General features: G+C 32.0%; 1 protein-coding gene across 1 annotated transcript; it reads right to left on the bottom strand.

The window, feature by feature from the left end:
* Nucleotides 1-5663: 5663 nt before the first annotated feature.
* Nucleotides 5664-12254, bottom strand: LOC145641638 (proteasome subunit beta type-3-A-like). The gene is made up of 7 exons (XM_081692499.1): nt 12096-12254; nt 11798-11979; nt 11493-11600; nt 10350-10439; nt 9186-9270; nt 7744-7838; nt 5664-5960 (listed from the first exon to the last, which is right to left on the bottom strand). Exons 1-7 carry the CDS (start codon nt 12099-12101, stop codon nt 5912-5914), a joined length of 615 nt encoding a protein of 204 aa, XP_081548625.1. The 5' UTR covers nt 12102-12254; the 3' UTR covers nt 5664-5911.
* Nucleotides 12255-12354: the final 100 nt, after the last annotated feature.

Here is a 12354-nt window from a genome sequence, read left to right as displayed (position 1 = left end):
AAAATGCTAAATCTAATCGTTTGAGATAAAAATCTTCAATTTTTGTGCGCAAAACATATTCTTCTCAAGTTAGGGGGGATTTTGGCCTTTAGGTCCATTTTGAGGTCAGATTGACAAAAAATGATCGTAAATGCCTCGTTTTGCGTGTTTCACACAAATTGAGGTATATTTTAGTAGAAAAAATGAGCTATTTACGACCATTTTTGTCAAACCTGAATATGGACCCATAGATTCAAAATGCCCCTAAAACCCCTAAAGACCATGTGTTTGGCACGAAAATCGAATCATTTTAAAAATTTCGTTAGATTTACTGGTTTTTTTATGGTAGGTGGTAAAAAAAACAAATTTTAATTTATTTTTTGGTGATAAAATAAAACTTTTAGAAGTTTTGGTGGTGAAAAAACAATTTTTTTGATTTTTTTTGGTGGTAAAATTAAAAAAAAAAATCCTTAATTTGTGATGTAATATAAAAATGCGACAACTCATGTTGAACAATATACAATTGCAATGTGTATAAGAACGATAAAATAATAAGGCAAAAATTAATGAAACTACAATTGAGAAAAAAAATATATTATTTTTGATTAGTTAGGTTGAAAATATTTAAAAATAGTATACATTAATGAAACTACAATTGGTGTTGCATGTTATTCCCAATAAAACTATACAATGTAAATATCGTATGACTTTTTATTAATGAATTAATTAGTTAAAAAAAAACTATACAATAATGTACTTCCAAAACATATGCCAAGTAAAATACCATTTTTTTTTTAAAAAAAAAAAAAAAAAAAAAAAAAAAAAAAAAAAAAAAAAAAAAAAACCCTTTAAGCTGACATTATAATTGTATTGACGGGAATTTTTTTAATGATATCGACTTATGTCCAAAATGATCGATGTAAGCATGACCTATTTTAGAAATAGTTAATAAATTTTTTGAAGGAAAAAATAGTTATAAGTTGGTAAAATTCTTACAGAAATATTTGACCGGAAATTAACTCAATTATTATTTTTTCATAAGAAAATCAACCATGAATAGATGAACGATTTTCCATAGTATTGTTGAAATAAAAATCAATTCCCATAATACATTGATTTAAAAATAAATTCCCTACATAGTGTCCACGTAGGATCGTTTTTTTTTTGCTTTTGGTTCAACTTAAAACCGCTAATGGTAATAGCGGTTTTTAAAAAGAGACCGTCTCTAACAATAACAGGTCTCTTTGCGTCCTTGGTTAATTCACAAGGCATAGTCTACAGGAAAATTATTTCAAAGAGACCGCCTTTCAATACGACAGGTCTCTTTGTGTCCTTGTTAATTCTTAGCCCACAACAAGAAAAGAGAGCGCTGGCAATTACACTTATAACTTCAAAGAGACCGCCTTTCAATAAAAACAGGTCTCTTTGACTTTATTTTACAAAAATTGCAAAACCGCTAATACCGTTAGCGATTTTAAGTTGAACCGAAAACCAATCCTACGTGGACACTACTTTGGGAATTTGTTTTTAAAACGAAGCATAATGGGAATTAATTTCTATTTTAACAATATTAAGGGAAATCGTTCATGAATAGATTTTTTTTTTATTTTTTTTTTCCCCGTTGAACCGCACTATTGCAAAAGTACTATATAATGGTAATTTAAATGTTAATATTATATATATATATATATGTGTGTGTGTGTGTGTGTGTGTGTGTGTGTGTGTGTGTGGATGCCCATTATACCCTTGTATCATTCTAGAACTTTCTAGATTTTAGGGTTTATTATTCTCCAAGCAAACCCTATAAATTGTATTGTATCTATATATATATCTATACCTCCATTATATGAAAGATAAGTAGAACACACATATTAATTCTCTCTCTATCTCTTATATTTTCACCTTATTTTATAACACGTTATCAGCACCAAAGCTCGTCTACCTTTTGTATTTTGAATGAAGGTAACCTGAGTGCAATTGTATTATTTGCACAATAGAATTAGTTTTGTTTTAGCTTGTATTATTCTTTTGCTTTCAATTCCTAATGAATCTGCCTATTACATAACATAATCGTCTAGCGACATCACATAGCCATACTATAATAACATATGATTTGTTTAATTATCTAAGTTTTCTTTAATATTAAATAATTTGGTTTATGTAACATGATTGGTATGTATTGTTTAAATTTTTATTATTTTACCATAGGTTTTAGGATCCGAAATTGTCAAGTTACGAAGTTTGCGATATTGTATAATAGTTTAATCTATGCATTATTAGAATTCTAATTTCCCGTAAACTTACTACCTTGAGTGATTCAATTAATTGTTCATCAAGTAAGAATTTTTATTTTACGCATTTGCTATTTCTATACATCAGCTTTAATTTATTGATTTAGTTTAATATCAAATTCATAGGGTAGTAAATTTGACGATCAAATTCACAGGGTACTAATGGTTATTTTCTAATGGTGAACCTACAATTTACCAATTATTTTCACACTCTATCTTATTATATATTAGTTCTATTATTTTGAGTTGGTTTGGTGAATATTAGAGATATGTGTCATATGATTGTACTTATCCTTTTCATTAAGCATAGGAATAATAATCTATGGTTGGTTTATTTTGCCTTTTTTCAACAATTTTTCACCGATGGGAAATTACTTTATAATTAATACTATTTAGGAAAATTTGCGAGAAAGGTCCTTTTAAGTGGTCGACCTTGTGAGAAAGGCCCTTTTATAAATAAAAAAAAAGGTGGCACAAAAGGTCCTTTTATCCATTTTGGGTTGTGTAGAGGGTCAATTGACCGAACACCGGCGTTTGACTTTTTTTTTTCCGGCCAAAAAATTGCACGTGACTACTTAATCCTCCTTTTTTTTTTCTTTTTTTTTCCCCCCCTTTTCCCCTCTTCTTCCCTCTAATTCCCTCGATTTTTCCCTCTTACCCAATTGAAACCCTTATTTTAGCCCTGAGAAGTCAGAAAACTTGAATTGTTGTCCTTCAAATCACAATTGAAAGACAATCAAAGCCTATAAACAACAGGCGAATCAGGTATGGTGAGAATCCTTTGTCAATATCAGGTTTTGTTTCGCAATTTTGTAATTTTTCATTGAATTTTCCCCTTTTCGCCTTCTGCTTGTTCTTCACCATTTTTACAGACCAAGTGAGCAATTTTGGGAAAAAAATTGAGAGCTTTTACTACTTTGAAAGAAACAAAACAAGGGGCAGAGTTAAACACTTAACAATTAAATAGCTTGTGGGGTTAATCTCTTGCCATAAAGCAATTCGCCATTAATTCCATCAACAATGCATCGCCATTAATGGTGGGTTAGCTTCTTGTCACATCACATGGGTTAAAGGGAAATAAGGGAGGGAAATATTTTAAGGGGAAAGGGGAAAATAGAGGGAATTAGAAGGAAAAACAGGGGAAAAGGGAAAAAAGAAAAAGAAAAAGAAAAAAAAATGGAATTAAGTAGTCACGTGCAATGCACGTGACTTTTTTTGGCCGGAAAAAAAAAGTCAACGCCGGAGTTTGGTCAACGGACCCTCTACACAACCCAAAATGGATAAAAGGACCTTTTGTGCCACCTTTTTTTTTTTTTTTTTTTTTTTATAAAAGGGTCTTTCTCACAAGGTCGACCACTTAAAAGGACCTTTCTCGCAAATTTTCCTACTATTTATTAATGGTAGTAAAGATAATAATCATAATAATAGTATGGTGGCAGTGATATACACATATGCAGATACTTCAATGACATATTGACATGCCTATTTTCTAATTTGCTACCACATATAATACGTATAAATTATTTGCACTCCAATACTACATTACAACTTGATATGTGTTTACTACTACCTTTTACTATGTCTTAATTTATGATATGATTGATATCCTTTCTTTTATCCTAAAACATTGCATATACGAGGAAACAAGGGATACCATAATCATTAAGGTTGATTGTGAATTAAACATTCTTTATATTTCGTATATGAGCATGATTATGTTTAACCCTTTTGGATTACTTGTTTGGTTCAAACATATGTGATTTTTATCTATGATCATATGATAAATGAGATAAGTTGTGAACATAGTTTTGTGACATTCAATCATTCATATTACTATTGATTATGTCAGTATTTGTTTAGGGCAAACTATAATTATATGTGATGATTGAGCAAACCATACTATCACGTTAATAAAAAATAATATTAAAGCTTCAAATCTGTACATATCCCTTGAATGGTATTTTGATTAACTCAGATACATGTTTGTACAACTGCATCTAAACTATAAAATCAACGATAATAAGTTGCAAGCTATATAATTAATACTCCAATCTTGGACTTGAAGTTCCAAATTTTTCTTTTAATATATACTTCGTACTTTATATTATCTCATGTACATACGTTATATTATCATTGACATTAACTTTGTACCATGGTCATGTTGTTAGTAACCTTATAAGAGGGTACTATTATAAAACATACTAACACAAATACACAATGGTATAAGTATTGATTGATGTGTATATTAAATTTAATTTGGTGGTCTATTAGATACCACACTTGAGTATTAATGATTCATAAATTACTAGATTTTTTTTTTATTCCAAAAAATGAATGAGAAAATTATATGATCGAGATGATACAAGTGCATGTATCCGTGATGAATACAATTCATGCAAAAGTTATATGATTTTTAAGGTAACGTTTTTAATGAGACAACATTCCAAAGCATATTACGAAGAATGTTGTACTCTTTTTCCTTCATTAGGTTTTTATCCCACAGGTTTTTCCTAATAAGGTTTTAACGAGGCCCATTATACCCTTGTATCATTCTAGAACTTTCTAGATTTTAGGGTTTATTATTCTCCAAGCAAACCCAGATTAATTCTCTCTCTATTTCTTATATTTCCACCTTATTTTATAACATAATATTGTATTTTTTGCTCCGTTAGTTTACACTCTTTACCATATATCAACCTTCTAAATTATAGCTTAATCTCCCTTAATTAAAAGGTCTCAAAATCTTGTAATTGTTTTAAGTAAATAAATCATGAAAAAACAAATCATATAAAGATAATAAGATAATATAAAAAAAAATTAGGAAGATTTTTTTTTTTTTTTTTTTGAAGAAATCACAAAGGACACCAATTTTAATCGATTAAAGTCATACGGTATCTACAATTGATGATTAACGACAAGGAAAATAGATTTAATAAAATCAAACAAGAATTAACTAAAGAATGACTAAGAATCCACTTACATACATATAACAATTCGGCACATTCTCGATTCGTTGTCTCACACAGCTTTTAAGTTACCAAGAGGGGGCTCTAATAGATGAAATTCAACCATAACACCAATTGCCTAGAGGCCTAGCCTATACTCTATCCTCAGTTTCTTACTAAACAAAATTGAAGAGAGACTGATTGGCTAGGCTTAAGAATTCTGTATCAGATATTTGGATACTAGTAAAGGCAATCAAAGATATTTGGATACTAGTAAAGGCAATCAAATTATGAATTCTTATTTACAACTAGCATTAGCCATTTAAGAGTTGTTTAGCTGAGCAAACAATGATTTTCAGATCCGATTACATTGTCGGTTTGTCACTCAGTCACACTAATTCTTCAGCAATGCATCAAGGCTAGCAGCAAACACGAATACACATCAAGATTGATCAAATTAATCACCGACCAAACTAATGGCTTATGATTAGAACGGAACTCAGGGGATAACAAGATCTAAGTCTGGAAATGTCTAATCGCAAATACACTGTCCACTACATGAACAAGAATTCAGAATTAGCACACGCTAGTTTCAACAGCAGATTCTATTACATTAAACCTCCACGGAAACAAGTCTAACTACATTCCAAAGACACGATAGAGAGAATAGGGAAAGATAAGCCCTTGAGAGAAATTCTAATCCATCCTGCCCTTCAAGATGTGCTCCTTGATCTCTGTTGGAGTGCTGCACAAGCAAAGGCAAAAGACAACACAAAAAGCATTTTTAGGTTTGCCAAATAAAACTGAAAAAGGAATTTAAAAAAAAGTAGAGGGTGGGGAGCTAACAAATACAAAGAAGCATTTAAATTTGAACTTCCTCTTTGGGATGAATAATAGCAAGAGTTTGCTTTCTCACCAAAGAAGAGGCTATAACCCAAGATGAGACCACAATCACATTACTACATAGGACCACAACATACACTCGGTTATTAAGCTAAAGCTGACTCTAGACATAGAACCAAAGATAGGTATGGTCAAGACCTTAATTACCAATGTAGCCTTTCTTTAAAATTGGTGTTATTACAAGGGTAAATAGAGCAAATTGGGTATCACAAGGATAATAAAGGAAATTTGTCTTAATTACTACAAAATGTCCAATCTACATGTATGCTTTAAGATTTAGCTAACCGATACAAGAAAAACTAAATAGAAATATGGTCTATTATTTAGGAAAGAGGTAGTATTGTATCTTCACTTACTATCATACCTACTTATTTCTATGATATGTGAGTATAGCCAAAAATGAAACAATGTCCTACTAGCTGATAGAGAGAAACTATTACGGACTTGACCCCAGTTAGCACTTATCATAGACATGAATCTTGATAGAAAACTAAAACAGCCCAACACTAATGTGCCCTAGCCCAGATATCGGTTAAAGATCCTCTCTTGTCATGTTTCGGTCTAGGTTTAGAAAGAAGGAGCCCCCACTTGTACATAGCATATTGTCTTTGTTTACTCTATCCGCTCCTTAATCATAGTCCCTGCAGTCTTTTTTCAAGACACTACTGCAACCTTCCCCCCCCCCCCCCCCTCCCCCCTCCTTTCAAATCTTTTTTGTTATTCAAACACTTGCCTACACGACAAAAAATCAGGACCACTCTCCTACTTCCACTGTTGTTATATTACTTCATCAGGACCTGCAGCAGCTGATTACAAGTAACGATAAAAAATCTCCAGACCCACAAACAGAATAAAATTGCTAATTTCTTTGTGGCACAGAAGGCCCCTAGCAGATAGGGCAAGGCTAGAAATCCAACACGGGCAAGAGGGTAAAAAATTACAACCATGAAACTAGCTTTCAAATGGAGACCAAAAAAAAAAGGAATTTTGTTGACAGTCTTTTTGGGAAAAAGTTGTTATTGGGCTATGTTACATCAACATTTAAATTTACATCAACATTTAAATTTGTGTTATGTACCTATGTCAAACATTCGACACTCCAACAATTGAGCCCGACAATTCAATTTATACCAAGACATCAATTATCTTGAACCACATACTTGTAAAATATAAATGGAAAGGAGAAAAGAAAGTAAGCAATATAAGCTTACAAATAAACTAGAATCAATAAAATAACAAGATTATGAACCTCAAAATGTGTATATATCATATATGTACTTAAACAATAAAAGCTCATACAAAAATTCTTTAAAATCGAGATTGTTTAAAAAAAAAAAAAATTAAATCATTGTCCCCATATCCAAGGTGAAGGGACAGTTTTTTTCTTAAAAAAAATTTTAAAAAAAGTGGAGGGACAGTACTCCTGCTAACCAATGCCAAGATCCCCTGACACAAGCTAAAACCCACAACCTACAACAACTAAATGAAGTCTACAGGGATCTAGTGCTCTATATAATTGGAAAGCACTGGTAGAAACCATCCAAGCAGCACATAAGATGAGTATTATGCAGTATTAACAAAAAAATGTCCAATAAAGAAAACAGGGTACAAGGGATTCCACTTACACAATATAGACATGCCCTCCCCAACCACTCAAACAGTCCCGGTCAACTGATGCCTGTAAAGCTTGGGAGACTGTCTCGAACAATTCTTCAGGTTCCTGAATCACAGGCACAAGATTAATGATGCTGACAAAAATTTGGCCAATGTGAGGCATTCAATGCTGTAAGCTAAAACTCCAAATCACTAGCATAGGCTGAATAGATTTTGAATTTTTCCTGAATCAGTTTGAGTTGCATTTTTATACATATACTTCCTCCATCCCTTATTGATAGTCCCTTACGGTGAAATTTCACGGGAATTAAGAAACTTAAATAAGTACTCCCTCCTTCCCCAAAACTTCAACCCTTTTGGCCTAATTTTAATCCCAAAATGATCGACCCATTTGCATTAAAATACCCACCAATTTACAACAATATTTTGTGCAAAATTAGTTTCCCCATATAAAATTATTTTTTCATGTATTTTTAATACTTTATCTTTCTACTTTTTTACAAACCCCATGTAAATTTACCTTTCCAATATGTTTTTATTTTTTTTAATTTAAGTTTCTTAATAACCGCGAAATCAACCCAAAAGGGTCGAAGTTTTGGGGACGGAGGGAGTAGTAAAATTACATTGGAAAGGTAAATTTGCATGTGGTATGCAAAAAAGTAGAGAGAGAGTAATAAAAGTATATGGAAATGCAAAATTTACATTTTTTTTTTTGAGGGGGATGCAAAATTTACATAGGGAAGCTAAATTTGTACAAATATTGTTGTAAATTGGAGGAAATTTTGGTAAAAAATTAATATTAATAGTAGTTGGAAAAAGCAATTGGGACTATCATTTTGGGACTTAAATTAGGCTATAAAGAGCTATCAATAAGGGACGGAGGCAGTATCTCCTAATGAAGGCAAAATGAGGGAGTATAAAACCTTATTAATGTTTTACGAAAACAACATCCTAAATGGGATATACGTTAGGAAACATAACACTAATCAGAAGAAAAATGCTTTACACCATCAAGATCAAGTTAAAATTCAGATACATGAAAACTTAGATAAATGCAGGTACTGAGACTTTTTAAAACACATGACAGTTAGATAAAAGATAAAGTTATTATTCCACAAGGAAACCAACATATGACCAGGTCTATATTCAACCATATAAGATAAAACAGACAACTGCAAACAGATTTAGGATCAACATTTTTGAAAAGCCAAAGTCCAGTTCATGATAATTCTTTAGGCAGAAATTCAAATTTGCTAGGAAATTCCAATCCTTTGTGGATTGCTGACCCATAGTCATGCGTGAAACCAAAATAAAGAACCATAGATTCGATAGCTCAACTTAGAATATTACAAACAAACAGAGATGGTAAAATAGCAAAAACCAAAAATTTAAGATGTCAATGTGTCACAATAAATACTCAAAGAAAATTTAAAATGCAAGGAAAATGACTTACCAAGTCAGGCTTGTACATAGATTCACAAGCACCATACAGAGACTCTGATGCAGTTCCAGCAACAACAAAATCTTTAGCTAGCTCCCTGTAAATCGGGAAAAAAAAAATTGAAACAAGACTACAATTTTGCGGTGATAGGTAATGCAGCAGCTATGAAATGTCAGAAATAACATTGCATTTACAACAACGATCCATCTTATAATTTTTTCTGATAAAAAAATCTCTTCATTATAGGTTAATAGTGTTAAAGGCTTATTTTCTAGAATAACAAAGAAAATCACAACTATCACACTGTAAAGACCGCAAATCAACCACCCTATCAAGTTTAAAGGTACTCTAGCAGCCAGTGGATACAATGCTTTTCTCAAATATGGTACAATGGATTGCAAGATTTAGATTTTTTCAAGTCCCATTAGTATGAAAGAAGAGAAAAAGACATCAATTCCAACTTCATAGAGAACAAACGTGCTTTCTTCTATATCTCTGATAAATTTAATGGTCACATGTCAGTTACTCAGTTTAAGGTACGCAGTTTGATTAAGAAAAACAAATCCCAATTTCCAATATGAATCAAACAAGTACCATATAAAGCTCAAGATTCTCTCCAAAATCACTAATATGAATTTCAAACCAAAGAAGATTCTAGCCAATGTATAAAAAGCTCAAGGCGCACCAAGGCATCTCAGAGTTTTCTGCGCCTAAGGCACACCTTAGTTGAAGTGAGGCGCGTATTATAAACAATAAAATAAAAAATAAAAAATAAAAAAACTTCAGAATAAAAAAGTTGATGTGCCTTATTAGCGCCTCATTAAAATTGCTTCACCTAGACCACAAAAGGAGCATGACCCCTAACGCCTTAGAGCCTAGGCGTGATTTTTAAAGTACTGGTTCTATTCATCTTCTTTAATCATGAGAATATGAAGAATACAATCATGATGCCTCAAGCAAATAAGACATCATCAAAAGGACTTTTAACTTTTCTAATATTTTTTTTTCCCCATTTTTTTAGAGGTATCAGTTATTTCATAAGGATTTTCAACAGCCACATAGTCGCAAGGCCTTAATATCGATGTTTATATAATCTTCAAAAATCTTAAATTACTGATACCGCAAACGAGTATTAATTCCAAAGAATACAAAGTGGTAACACAGAAGAGAGCATACTTGGCTCCAATTGAATCCATTGTGCAAATGAAAGGCTTGTTATCATCACCTAATCCAGCAATCACTGGCTGGCAGAAGTATGGGCCAAACCTAGAGAAAAACAGAACTCACATTCAGTTTTCTTAAAAAATAGCAACCAATAAGACGACAGCAAAATATTGGTACAACAACAAATATGGAATTCAACAACAGCAGGATTCTATGAAGCTTTAATTACTAATTATTGACAGCTTAAAGAAATTTAGAACAGCACATAAGGGATTTATGAGATTGCGCACTGTATGACTAAAAATAAAAATTAGGCTTCTGAGCTATGTCTGGAGTACCAGCTACTTGATGGCGAAAAGGAGTGGCAGGAGAGCAAATGGTCAGTCTTTTTTCACTTTATACTCCGTAATACACAAAACGTAATCAGTGTCGGTACAAATCACAATATACTATACAACATGTGATCAGTATATGGACAAATAAAAAATAATGCTAAATCCCAAATCCCAATCTAACAACAGTTCAGTCCATTTTACCACATCTTAGGTAGTAGCAATATACCTAAAGTCACATCATCAAGAACAATACAGCATTAGTTTCTTGTTGTCAAGGTGGAAATTTAAAGCAACAAATCTATTTCCAAAAAATTATTAAGATAGGCACTTTTTCTCTTCTAAAATTAAGCCAATTACATCCATATTTGCCCTCTAATAATACAAAAGAAACAATCAAACATAAATGACTTGGGCAACAAGTGTATAGTATAAGCTTCTAAAACAATGATCAAGAACATTCCTTTGATTTAAAAATATGAAATGCACACAACCCAACGAGGAGCGTTTGGCCCAATTAGCCTAAAGGAAATTTCATCCCAAATCAATTGGTAATAGGAGTACCTCCTCTAAGTTATGAAGTGGTTATTTTTCTGTGGACAATAAAGAGGTTCAACAATACAAGTCTCAATCTTAACCATTGAAGCCTAAATTTTATCAACGACATTATACATTCATACCCCATCCCTCCAAACTTAATCGTCACATTACTAATTCAGATTATACTATCAACGCAACCACTAATTGAAGGTAGCATTAAAGTAATAAGCAAGGCAAGTATATATATATATAATAAACGAATAAACAAATGAAGAAACCAAACCTTTTCTCGTACAAAATTGCAGAGACAAGGTTAGCAAAAGTTTCAGGCTTCATGTCTCTCTCCTCTCTCAGCTGATACAATTTGTGCCGAAACACAAGCCTCTGGTACCTTCAAATTTAAATTATATCACACTATCAGCTCCATTTTCTCTACATTATTCTCAAATTAAATCACATTAATCCCAAAATAAATCACAAATTCCATAATTACACTATCAGCTCCAAACTTTTCATCATTTTCCCCAAAAAAATCGCAAAAAAACACAAACCCAGAAAATTTAATTGAAAAAATTGAAAAACCCTTACAGAGTTTGGGCATCGGAGCCAAGACCAGAGAGACCGATGAAGAGATGATCGTGAATTTGGAAAATACGCTGGAAATCAGTAGCAATTGTTTGAAGCTGAACCCCTAATCTTCGATCACTACCAATTGCGAAGCAATTTTTCCCAACCATTGCCACTAGGGCACTTCCATTGTACTCGAAGATCTGCTCATTTCATCGAAAATCAAATTAAATCAAAAGAAATTAACAATTAACAGCAGATTTACGAAATGAAGCTTCGGAATTGAAATTAGGGTTCGTCGAAGAGAGAGAAAACTTACAGACATCTGGAATTGAAAGAGGAAATCTGCGAGTGAGAGAGAGAAAGGGGAAAATGAGTTGAAGAAGAAAGGAAGAGTGAGAGACAAAGAGGAATCGAGCTTTTTGTATCAGTGTTTTTCTTTTGCAAATTAAATAAAAATAAAAGGAAAATAAAAAAGGTGAAATACTCTTGTTTCTTGAACAATAAGGCATTAAGGCATACTCATTAAACTAGCATTTTCTCTCAAAAAAAAAAAAAAAAAAAAAAAAAAAAAACTA

Source organism: Chenopodium album, chromosome 8 (genome assembly GCF_948465745.1).
Source record: "Chenopodium album chromosome 8, dcCheAlbu1.1, whole genome shotgun sequence".
Lineage (NCBI taxonomy): Eukaryota > Viridiplantae > Streptophyta > Magnoliopsida > Caryophyllales > Amaranthaceae > Chenopodium > Chenopodium album.
Note: the sequence above shows the minus strand (reverse complement) of the source record. Positions and strands in the feature narration are given on the sequence as shown.